This window comes from Diadema antillarum, unplaced genomic scaffold (assembly GCF_040938485.1).
Source record: "Diadema antillarum isolate AM-2024a unplaced genomic scaffold, OU_Dant_1.0 seq00001110_RagTag, whole genome shotgun sequence".
Lineage (NCBI taxonomy): Eukaryota > Metazoa > Echinodermata > Echinoidea > Diadematoida > Diadematidae > Diadema > Diadema antillarum.
The window spans coordinates 97,492-110,096 of NW_027271926.1; the positions used below are offsets into that span (position 1 = coordinate 97,492).

General features: G+C 38.8%; 1 protein-coding gene across 1 annotated transcript in view; it reads right to left on the reverse strand.

Moving 5' to 3' along the window:
• Positions 1–12,605, reverse strand: part of LOC139743828 (polyamine-transporting ATPase 13A3-like) — a 72,394-nt gene that overhangs the window by 24,022 nt on the left and 35,767 nt on the right. Inside the window, exons 10-16 of the mRNA XM_071654284.1 lie at positions 12,498–12,564; positions 11,311–11,442; positions 9,853–10,029; positions 4,409–4,566; positions 2,917–3,105; positions 2,075–2,136; positions 462–603 (exon numbers count right to left, since the gene is read on the reverse strand). Of these exons, the coding sequence (XP_071510385.1) occupies positions 462–603; positions 2,075–2,136; positions 2,917–3,105; positions 4,409–4,566; positions 9,853–10,029; positions 11,311–11,442; positions 12,498–12,564 (927 nt within the window). The remainder of the gene's footprint in view (positions 1–461; positions 604–2,074; positions 2,137–2,916; positions 3,106–4,408; positions 4,567–9,852; positions 10,030–11,310; positions 11,443–12,497; positions 12,565–12,605) is intronic.

The following is a 12,605-nucleotide window of genomic DNA, read 5'->3' on the forward strand; positions in this document are numbered from 1 at the left end:
TTGCCGTCGAAGCGAAAACCACATGTTGTACACGTGGCAATGCCGATTAGATAAGAAAGACAATGAACATCCGATACGATATTGACGTATATTCTCTCTACATCTATATACTCTATCTCTATAGTTATCTTGCTATATTAAAGCTGTGATCTAACCAATCATAGCTACGTAGACATAAAAATAGAATGCTCCATATATAACGAAGCCATATTACACGCTATGGAATATTGGAGATTTTGTATTTTTGTGGTGGATGAACTGGAGTACTTGAGTTTAAGTTTTTAAAATGCTCAGCTAATTGACTCTCCCCGCGCAATACAAAGTGTTAGAGAATGTTGAGACCAGTGTGTCATACATGGGTACAGCATGCAATGGGTGTCTACAACAGTGATGCCACAGAGTTCGTTCTCGGAGGGGTTAGTATGTGGCCACAGGGAGGACATCACGGTCAATGATCTCACCCATTTGATTGCCTGAAACATCTGGACATCGAGAGGATCTCCTCTGATCTGGTCATCGATGACGGTGAGGGAGTGGCAGGTTGCCATGCCGGCGATGAATGGTCCAAAGGGCAGCTTGCTCGCGTCTTCCACGATCACGAAGCTGGGAATTACGAACGAGATATTACATCACGAGTATAAACACGATAGACAAGAACTACTAGTATTTGTGACCCTGCAACACAAAACAAACAAAAAGTCGCCAGACATGAATTTTTAGTTAAGATCATATTCTGAAAGAGCAGACCTTAAGTTTTAAAATGATGTATAACTCATATCAAATGGACTCTCCTAACTTATTTAAATATTGGAAAGAAAGCACAAACTCAGGAAAAGTGTGAACTGAGAAAAGAGGCTCTGAAGTACAGTGTCTATTCAAGCGCTTAATCTTTACCAAACCGTTCTGGCTGTGCGATGAATGGGACAAAAAAACAGGAAGTAAACCACTCGAGTAACAACAATGAAAGGATTATCAGATTAAACTGAAATTACGTATGCCTCATTAACACATTCTGTTCATAATTCATGCTAACTTTCAAAGCAGTAGCACTATTCTTTCAAAAGTTATTAGATTTGAAAGTGAAGAGTGTGTAGAAGGTTTTTCAGAAATAAAAAAGGGACTCTAAAGACACCTATTCAAACTATAATGTTCGAGATAAACTGCTAAAAAACACACTTTCCTGCCCGTTTTATGATCTCAAATATGAGCATAATGTAGAAGAAGACTTGTTCTTTCAGAAAATATGAAAAAGTCAAGATCGGCGAGATTGACCCATTTCACTTTTAATATTTTCAGTCCTCACGCAAAATCAGTGTGTGCGACTTTTTGTTCGTTTTGTGATGCACGGTCACATTTAAAACACCGTTTCATATCCAATATCCAGTGTTAGCAGTGTGATAATGAATAGCTAAGAGTAATATCAAGCAGAAAGAGACGATGTTCTATCTAAGTGAGATGAAAAGTTATTAAAATAAAAAACTCTATAGACTTTAACCATAGTCTTTGGTCTTTGTGAAACAGTGATATCGGTTATGTCGGTCAAAGCTACATGATATTTTTCCAAATCACGTGATCTCATGATGTCGTCACCTCATAATTCGCTGCACAATAAAGAGGCATGAAGTTACTTTTCTACATCCAGGTACAATATCCACTGTGAAAGATTTGCACAGTATTGTGGTTAATCGCGAGTGTGAATCCCGTCTACAACTATCATAATCAGCTGATAATATTTTTTCATAAACTTTTATAGCCTTAATCGAATTTCATACGTGCTTTCCTGTGACCGTGAGGTCAAAGTTAGACATGCCCTTATAACATTTTCATGACTTTCACATCACTGGACAAAGGGGACCCATGGATGATTAAAGTCAAATTAAATGAATTTGTTGTTCATACAATGCGATATTGATAGTTTTGGAATGTAACAAAGCAAAGTACATGTATAGCTAGTCATAAGACCCTACTACAATTTTTAAAAAGAGTAAACAAAACTATACATCAAACAAGATAAGGGGATACGCAGGGCAGAGATATTATCATGGTCAAGCTGTTTCCATGGTCAGCAACCTACCTGTCAGTCTTGACCGGTGAAACGGCCAAGAGTTCCAAATGGTCTTCGGTCAGCGTGCCCGTCTGGAGGGAGTATAAGTTGACCATCAGATTTAATTAATAAGGATGTAACGACGAGACGAGCGCTCCCGCAAAACACACTTTTATTGAGGACAGGTCATCGAATGCATATCCCTGGTTGTATAAGACACAGCATTACCTTAAAATCGCGACTTTCGGTATAGCATGCTCAGAGCAAAGATAAAAATAGAGACCACAGGAGAAAGGAACAAGATATAGATTTTAAAAAAAAGTAGATATAGATGTAGAACTGCAGAGGTCTGTAATAGATTATCGCTATGGAAAAATGATAGAAAGGCTTGCTCGTTTGATACAGAAATGACAAAATAGCTGCTGCTTTTAAATGTAGTTTTCAGCAACAGGAAGAAAAATAGAAACAAACAAACAAATTGAGAAATGAGGACAGCCCAACCCTATCTGACTAAACAGATGTTTAAAATTGGGAGCAGGGATTAAAAAATGTTCGAGTTATCACATTGAGGCATATGTATAGTTCAGTTGCATCACAAAACATTATACCATGCAAACATTTCGCAATAACGCCACAAATATACGGAGATAACACCAATTGTCTCAATAAACAATCACTGATAGACGGTTTATTCAATAAAACTATTCTTCACACTTCGTACATCTAACAATGCTTAATCAACATTGAGTATACTGATTAGCATTTTTACATTATTGGTTTCTATTCCTAACTCACATGTTAGAACTATTTTGAAGCACTCAAGCTGTATCTTTTTTTTTTCATCTGCAAATGGTAATAAGTGACTTTAGTACCTTATCGAAGCATATGACGTCCATCATCCCGCTCAGGTTGATTCGCTGTGGACTGATACAGAAGATGCCGAGGCGTTTGAGTCTCTTCTGGGCGTACACGAGGCCGATGGTGAGGGCGGCGGGCAGGGCTGGCGACACGGCCACGGTAAATATGTCCAAGGCTTTCAGTACGGTGTCTCTCGTCTTTGCCTGTGTGTGTATTTGGCGGTGATGGAAGCGGGGTGGGGTGGGGGGGGGGGGGGGGGTTAGGGTTGTACAACCGTCATACTCAGTTGTTGAGATGAGATTAGATTGCATTGATGGATTAGACTAATCTAGGTATGATTCGATTAGGAAACATTGGGTTACAATAGGTTAGATTCAAATAGATTAGATCATATCAATGATACACGACGTTCCGTATGATGGAATAACACAAACATAACATTACTTTATATTTCATTTAGTTTCATTCGCTTGCATTACATCGCATTACATTCCATAAAATATCATAGATACCAATCTGATCCATTCTTCTTTATTGATTTCGCCATGAGGGCATTTTGTTTTGTTTTTGAAAGCCGGCAACAATCTACACGCAGTTGTGAGAAAATCACATTTGACGCTGAGAGGTAGTTAATCAAAGGAGAGTGAGCTTTTGCAAAACAAAAGTTCAAAAAACCACTGCGACTTGCTTCTTGAGAACCCTCCCCCCCCCCCCCCCCAAAAAAAGGAAACAAAATAAACAAATAAATAAATAAATAAATAAATAAATAAATAAATAAATAAATAAATAAATAAAAATGGAATTTAAACCCTTCTCGAGCTCTGAAATTGATATTGGGAGCAGGGTAAAGTATATACAGATATGTGGCTTTTTGAAGAGTGTAGCCTTTTTAACTTCCAGTCTAAAGCACCAGACTTCTCATTTGTTTTTGTTTTTTGTCTTTATTTTTCATTGGCGTGAGACGTTTTTCATCGTTTACTCGATTACTTTAAGATATCTCAAGCCTTTACACATTGCTGTGCTATTGTTTTGTCCCTTCATTTTGTACACACGGGTATCAAAGAAGGAAAAGATATAAAAAGAAAGAAGATATCTGTAGCTAGCTTTGGCACGTGTGTGGAATAATGCAAGAGCAAAAGGACAAAAGAAAATCAGGCCTTAAAAACAATGGATACTTATTCCGCCTCTTGGATTGACGAATTTTGGCCTTGTCTCACTCACTAATCTCTATGGGAGGTATCTGGATATACCATGGTAGGCCAAACGCTTTGAAGCTACCGCACCGCCATCTTCAATACCACGTACATCGTCGACCATACACTAATTTGTGTACGGAAATCACGTCACCACGTGATCTTGGGGACAGTCTCTGCTGGAAAATGCGCGCAAGTCCCCATAAAGTGTGCCTGGTAACATGGCGGCGCGGCGGCTTCACTTTCTTGTACAGTGCGAACGGGCCAATGAGATATCCAGATATACGTCCTACACAGATCAGTGGTGTCTCACATGATGGAGGATTTTGATGGTGATGACGTAGACGGCGCCAACCAATGCGATGAGGGCCAGCACTCCTACAAAGCGGATGGCGTCACGATGGAGCTTGAAATCCATTGGTTTGGGATAGAGGATCGAGTGTACGAGGGCTCCTTTCGCAGTTGAGAAACCTTCATATGCAATTACATAACACGCATTGTAATGTTTTTATTATTATGTTCTCAATTTATTCTTTTGTCATTTTATATATCATATTTATCTTTATACTCCATTTGTGGGTCAACACAGACAAACAGACAGGGAGGCGCACATTCAAACATAATAAGCCCTAGATAGACATGTATTTTGAATTTTACTGATACAGGTTTTTCATCGGTTGAAATGGGATCGTGTGATTAACCACCCACCGTTTTAGTTCTAGTTATTGGATTTGTCTTATTTTAGTGAAATCTTTCAAGAAATGACAAGAGTAAGAAAATTGGATTACTTCCACTTTAGATATTCAACAAAAATAATGTTTCGTTACTGTCTTATGCTCTGTTAATTTCATATTGTATTGTTTACATTATCCGCAGTTACAAAAGGAAGTATATACATAGTATTTAGTATTTATGTCAGAAAATAAAATTGATTTGAATTGAATTTATTGAATCTGTACTGGAAGAACCTTAATCATTATTTTCGTATCAATACACGTATATTGTTCAAATTGTAAATAATTAAAAGGTTTAATGTAGTAATATTATTAGAGATATCGTATTCAGCGTCTAACATTCTTAATACTTGAAATTCAAATAATAATTGTTTTAGGTAATACCACAATTGAATAAACACTTGTCTTTATGCCTGTGGACATAACGTTTAGAAAGAATAAAGTACAGTGTATAATATCTTAATTGGGAACTGGTTTTCGTTGCAAATTACAGACATTTTTTTTTGCACTGAAATGAAGACTCGTGTTATAATGGGTGCCTGCCACGAGTCTGACATCCACGAGTCATACAGCCCACGAGTCATTACAACCCGATAAACGAATACGAATACGAATACACTAGGCAATGAAAGCCCGAAACACCGACATTACATCACGGGGCTTAATCAGTGGCGTATCTAGGGAAAACGGCGCCCGGGGCAAGCGCGAAAATTGCGCCCCTAATTTCTGAAAAAGACTAGTGTTCAACCCCAACCCCATCCCGGTAGGGACTTTAAGCAAAGTCCACATGATATGCTTTTCAAGCCCTTAAAAGGGGTCTTTTGAGAGTGATTTAAATGTAATGAATTTTGATAAATTTGGGCGAGCGAGCCGAAAATTTGTGTATTTCAGCTGACAAAACATGGAATTCCTGTCATTTTTTGCTTATCAAATCTTACAATTCTAATCAAGATAGTGACGGCCTTATAGATAACGATTTATCTATACCATCAAACTCTGGATGTGATGGAATCACCAATTTTCTCCTTAAAAACATCATTAATGAAATAGTTATACCATTAACACACATTTTTAATTTATCGTTATCTACTGGCATAGTTCCACAAAAAATGAAAATAGCTAAAGTAGTACCAATTTTTAAAAAAGGACAAAAAGAATCTGTGACAAATTATCGCCCTATATCTTTGTTAACTTCATTTTCAAAACTTCTTGAAAGGTTGGTATATACGCGCACACACAAATTTCTCGAAAAGTGTGAAGTTTTTTGTAACTCCCAGTTTGGTTTTAGGAAAAACCACAGTACGACCCATGCCTTACTCACTTTTATCCATAAAGTTGCTCATGCTATAGATGATGTCTCCCACACTATTGGAGTTTTTCTTGATTTTTCGAAGGCCTTCGACACAATTGACCACGATATTTTGATTTACAAGCTACGACATTATGGTATACGTGGGAAGGCTTTGGACTGGTTTCGAGATTATTTATCAAACAGAAAACAATTTGTGAGTATAAATGGCCGTGATTCTCAGTTAAAGTTAATTTCATGTGGTGTTCCACAGGGCTCCTTACTAGGCCCACTATTGTTCATTTTGTACATTAACGATCTTCCTAGTTCCTCGCCAATTCTTTCCTTTATATGTTTTGCTGACGACTCCAATCTGTTTTTTACACACAGAGATCCTTATACTCTTGTTAACACAGTGAATAAAGAACTTAAATCTGTGCAATCTTGGATATACGCCAACAAATTGTCACTTAATATTGATAAAACTCATTGTATGCTTTTTAGCAATAGTCTTAAAACCCTTCCTTTTCATATTAAGTTTAATGAAACTGAATTAAATCAAGTCAGTAGTATAAAATTTTTAGGGCTTTTTATTGATAGTGATTTATCTTGGAAATCCCACGTTAGTTATTTAAGTAATATTCTTTCTAAAAATACGGGTGTTCTTAATAAACTTAAGAGTGTTTTTCCAAGTCAAATTCTGCTTAATCTTTATTCTACTTTGATTACTCCGTACCTTAACTATGGTATTCTTGTGTGGGGGAATGCAACCAGAAATCTTCTTGATATACTGTTCCGTATTCAAAAACGTGCCATCAGAAATATCAACCATGTCGGATATTTGTCCCACACGAATGATTTATTTTTGAAAAATAAAATACTGAAAATATCAGATCTGTTCAGTTACAACGTCGGCATATTTATGTACAAATTTTCTGCCAACGAGTTACCGGATGTTTTTACTAGCATGTTCAGAAAAAACTATTTGATTCATAATTATCCTACCCGCCAAAGTGACGCATTTCACCTTCCACGTACTCGAACAATTTTCGCTAAAAAAACGATAATGTATACGGGCCCTAGATACTGGAATGACCTCTCCCCCGAAATAACAAGCTGCTCGTCTTTATATTCCTTTAAACGTAAATTAAAAGAGTTTTTATTGAGTGCATATTTTGCAGACACTGAACAGTCGTAATGTTTTATGTAATACTGTGGTATGTTATTGTCCAATCAAACATTTTGTCAACACGTTACAGATTCCATTTAGGGTCTTGCCATGGGGCTCTCTGAATTCATCATTAGCAATTCCACACTCTACTTCGTTTCCCTCTCTTCCTCTTTCCCTCTGCCCCTCTCTAACCTTCTATGCAGAGCTTGACGGCAGGCACCAAATGGCTTAATAGTTGTACATGTTACTTTTTGTGTCTTACTGATCATATCCTGGTGAAAGTTTTAATGCAACAATAGTTTATAGTATATACACCAAAGTAGGCTGTATAATAATGATGGCTCGGTCACAGTAAGTTCATATTAATGTATAGTTTGTTTGTTTTTCTTCTACTTCTTTTTCTTCTTCTTTTTTATTACATAAAATTTGGCAACCTTACATCATCATTCTGGTCTTCTATCCGTTCTCCGTTTCTTTTTCACAAACACTGATTACTCGGGGCTTACAGCCAAACAAGCTAGCTTTCATGTAGGTCCCGTCATACTTCTCTTTGATCAACCCCATTTCGATTTCGATTTTGACCAGTTATCATTACATGTAATTACTGTGTTATCACCATGTATATTGTTTGTTTTCTGCACATTGTTCACAAGGTAAAAGAACTTGTCTGGTTTCTGTTGTAATGTTCATAAATGAGAAGTATGAAAATAAAATGAATTGAAATTGAATTGAGTACTTTAAAAAAAATTCTAAATCAGAGGGGCATTTCACGAAGCATTTTGTCCGACAACTTGTTGGACAAAATTTGCTTTCAGCCAATCAGAAGCAAGGATTTCAGTAGCTTTTAAAAGTTTGTCAGACGAAATATCTGACAAATTGCTTCATGAAATGCCCCCCCCCCCCCATGTACGCGCGAGTGAGCCGAAATTTGTATATTTCCGCGTCATCATCACGTTTTGTTCTTATCTCCTTTTTAATTTTGATAAATTTTGGCGAGCGAGCGCAGCGAGCGAGCCGAAAATTTTTGTATTTCAGCTTACAAAACATGGAACTCTTGTCATTTTTTGCTTATCAAATCTTACAATTCTAATCAAGATATAGTGACGGCCTTATAGATTTTTACCAACAAACTAAGGAATTGAAGAAATACTCTAAATTAGTACGAGCGAGTGAGCCGAAATTTGTATATTTCCGCGTCATCATCATCACGTTTTGTTCTTATCTCCTTTTTGTTTTGATAAATTTTGGCGAGTGAGCGCAGCGAGCGATCCGAAAATTTTTGTATTTCAGCTTACAAGACATGGAACTCTTGTCATTTTTTGCTTATCAAATCTTACAATTCTAATCAATATATAGTGACGGTTTTTACCAACAAACTGAGGGCTTGAAGAAATACTCTAAATTAGTACGAGCGAGTGAGCCGAAATATGTATATTTCCAAGTCATCATTACGTTTTGTTCTTATCTTGTTTGATTTTTTTGGCGCCCCCCCCCCCCCGTATGTTCGAAACCGTTGGCGCCTTCTTTTGATCCAATTGGCGATCGCTTCAGAACGAAAGAAATTGCAGCCGCTGCTCAGTGAAACATTTTGCCTGCTAAATATAAAATGACATGTGTGAACACAATAGACATTGTCATTTTGTCCGCTTCATCATCACATTTTGTTCTTACCTTCTTCTTCTATATAAAATTTAGAGAGCGAGCGCAGCGAGCGAGCCGAAAATTGTATTTCAGCTTACATAACATGGAATTCTTGTGTGAACACAATAAACATTGTCATTTTGTCCGAGTCATCGTTATGTTTTGTTTTTATCTTTTTTTGATTTGGTTTTCTGCCCCCCCCCCACCATTCTTCCTCCCCCCCCCCCCCCCCTTTCCGGTGAGTTTCTTCTTCTTCTTCTTCTTCTTCTTCTTTTCTTTTTTCTTTTTTTTCCTTTTTTTTTCTTTTTTTTTCTTTTTTTCTTCTTCGTTTTTTTTGCGCCCCCAAGGAGTGGCGCCCGGGGCACGTGCCCCCCTTGCCCCCCCCCCCCCCCTAGATACGCCACTGGGCTTAATGTATAAGCAGAGTCGGTCTCGTGGGCCCTATTTGCATGGTGTCGAACTCATGGGCCTTTTATGTCTAGTGTCGAACTCGTAGGGCTTGTTTGCATACTGTCAAACTCATGGGTCTTTATAATAATTTGCTTTGTATCGAGCTCATGCGCTGTGTGCGTCGTCGGCTGTAGGACTCATGGACCTTTATTTCAGTGTCGAACTGGTGGGCCGTATGAATCATGGGTGTCGAGCTCGTCGGATGACTCCCTTTATAATTTGATATACCCAGGTATACTCTTTGCACCAACTTGCCAGGATAATGATGCATGTATACGTATTCTCATGAGAAATTCTGTTGAAGACGAAATAAAATCAAACTGCAGTTTAAGTCTCGGATGCAAGAATTTTACAACGCATGCACAAATAACGCACGATATACCAAAAGGGTAAAGGTTAAAATTCAGTCGATATTAATTTTGGTTAGAGACTGAAATCTTGCATGTCTTGTCAGCTGTGGGGGCGCTGCTCACCTGTATTGACAACCACGGCCATGACTTTGTTCTTTCCAATTCGCCGGCTCTGCATGATTTGGGTGCCGCAGAAAAGGGTGTGTCGTTTGTGCACCTCCGTGTTGTAGCACTGGGTCTCCGATTCCGTGTCCGACGGGTTGTAAGGGAGCGGTGTCTTTGTGATGGGTGTCGATTCGCCTGGATCAAAACACACGAAAAAATGTCGAAATATATGAACATCAACATTGATAAAAAAAGAGCAAATATATAAATCGTTTCCATGCCGTTGCGCCAGATCATCATAGCTGCTTTCGAGAGCAGCGCGTTTAATCTGGCGGGCTTCTGGCGTTCCCCTCACTATGAAAGCAATGCAAAGTTGCAAAAAGCCTTGTAAACTTTCTTTCCATGACTGCTACCTCTAATATTTCTGATTTTACTACTCAACCTACATCAGATGGAAACGAAACGAAGCGAAACGAAGCAAACAAACAAACAAACAAACACATAAACAAATAAGCAAACAAACAAACAAATAACACAATAAACAAAGCAAACAAAATGGTTATGAGGGTTATTGAGTGAAAATCAAACGAACATTTGGACTGGCGGTATATTTGAAATATTGAAGAACAAGATATAACATACAAAAGGATTTCGAACTGCTATTTATGCCAAGTATATCATAATGACAATAACCTACTAATCTTGAAACAACAAAGCATATCATCATTCCATCAACCTCCTCCCCCCGCCCCCATCCCCATCCCAAACCCGGTCTGCATATAGTGTTGTAGATCAATTTACCTCCCTGATCAAACAACCGCATAAGTCTGAGTCTTTGATACGTATCCAACTTGGTTCATTGACGAAGCGAAAAGACGTGATTGACTGATTCACATGGTCACCGAGACACTGGTGGCGTGAAGGCGTAGAAACGCATGACATGGACATGTTCTATATCTGTAAATTGCGAAGAGCGTCAGTGCTTGCTTGAATACTCAAGTACGCTACAATGCCGAGCACACAGGTGGCCAGATTTAACCGAATTTTAATCAGCCTGTAGTTAATAACCTCCTGAAGAAGCTGATAAACGGGGGACAAGGGGGTAGGAAGGGGTATCGGGAAGAGAGGAGATGGGGATGGGGAAGGGGGAAATGGAGGGGGGGGGGTAATTAGGGGAAGGGGAAGATGAGTGAGAGACATGCATGAAAAGAGGGATGATTCGAGGAGGGAGGAGAAGGAACTTGAGGTATCCTGAGGAGAGTGCTATAAAGGGTGTGGTTAGGGGAGATGTTGATGAAGGAAGGGGCGAGAAGAGTGGACTGAGACTATGATATTAATGGAGGAGAAGTTGGGTGGGAGCAAATACCAGGAAAGGTGAAAAAAGGGGGGGGGGCAGAGATAGATGACGGAGAAAGGGGAGAAAGGGGAGGGAAAGAGTTCATTAGGAACATCTCTCGACTTGACACAGTTGCATACCGGTCAACATGCTCTCATTCACAATGCAATTTCCGCTGATGAGGACGGCGTCGCAGCTCATGATGCAGCCTTGGCGTGGCAGCTCAATCAGGTCTCCTGGTACCAAGTCCTTCTCGTCCATCTCACGGTACACTGGACGAAGAGAGAGGGAATATACAAAATAGAGATTTGTAAAACCATAAAGGGAGAAAGTGTGTTTCTGTGCGCGCTCGCGTGTGCGTGAGTGTGTGTGCGTGTATATACGTATATATTTTTTTGTTGGTATATGTTGATGGTATATGTGGTATATGTGGATATATTGTATACGTGTTTACTTGAACATTCAAGTAGAATGATTTATGTACACTCCTTGATAGGAGATGCTCTGTTTCGTATGTTGATTTTGCTTTATTCACACAAATTATTCAAGTGAAATATACCACGACATTTGATATCGAAGTAAAACAAAAATGTGGAGAAGAGAGAGAGAGAGAGAGAGAGAGAGAGTGTGTGTGTGTCTGTGTGTGTGTGTCAAAGGGTTGGAGAGAGAGAGGGAGAGCAAGAAGGCAGACAGATGCAGAGAGATGGAGAAAAGGGATGCAGTCGATGTAGAAGAAAAAGAAATTAGACATAGTGGGAAGAGAAAGCAGTATTATATTTAGAGATATTGGTACGATTATAAAGTCATACAATGATCAAGGAAAACAAAATCAAGAGGAGGTGAAAGATCTGTTTGTGAATCGACATTTTGAGAGAAATAACGAGATGGAGAATAATCAGTCATGACTGTAACAATTATTGTAATAAGCCAGTTCACAATTCTTAACTGAGCATGTGGAGATAAAGGTCATTGCAGACCTTCTCTTGAAATGGATTTGCAACGTGAGGTACTCAAAACCTAGATGGGGCTTCATGACAACTGTGTTACACATGAACCAGGTGCAGATTGGTATTTACAGGTGAATGTGCATTCTTTTCAGCAACAATTAACAAAACCCATTCATGCAGCACTGACACGTAAATTACCACTTCCTGCATTGCTGTTTTCAACTGCTCTTCTTGAAGTCTATTCCATGTTTTACAAAGTCTGTGGTTGGAGAGGTCATTTGAGACTAGTGCTATAACTGTGAACTGGCTTATTATTTTTATCTGATTTTTGAGAGCTACCACTACCAAAGTAATCAAGCTAGCGTGTGGATAATACGCACCGTCTTCCCCTCGACAAACGATGACACTGCTCCTGGAAGCCACCATCTTCCGGAGCGCGATACTTTGCTGTTGGCCAATCAGAGAGGACAAGGGAAAATGAGACCAAA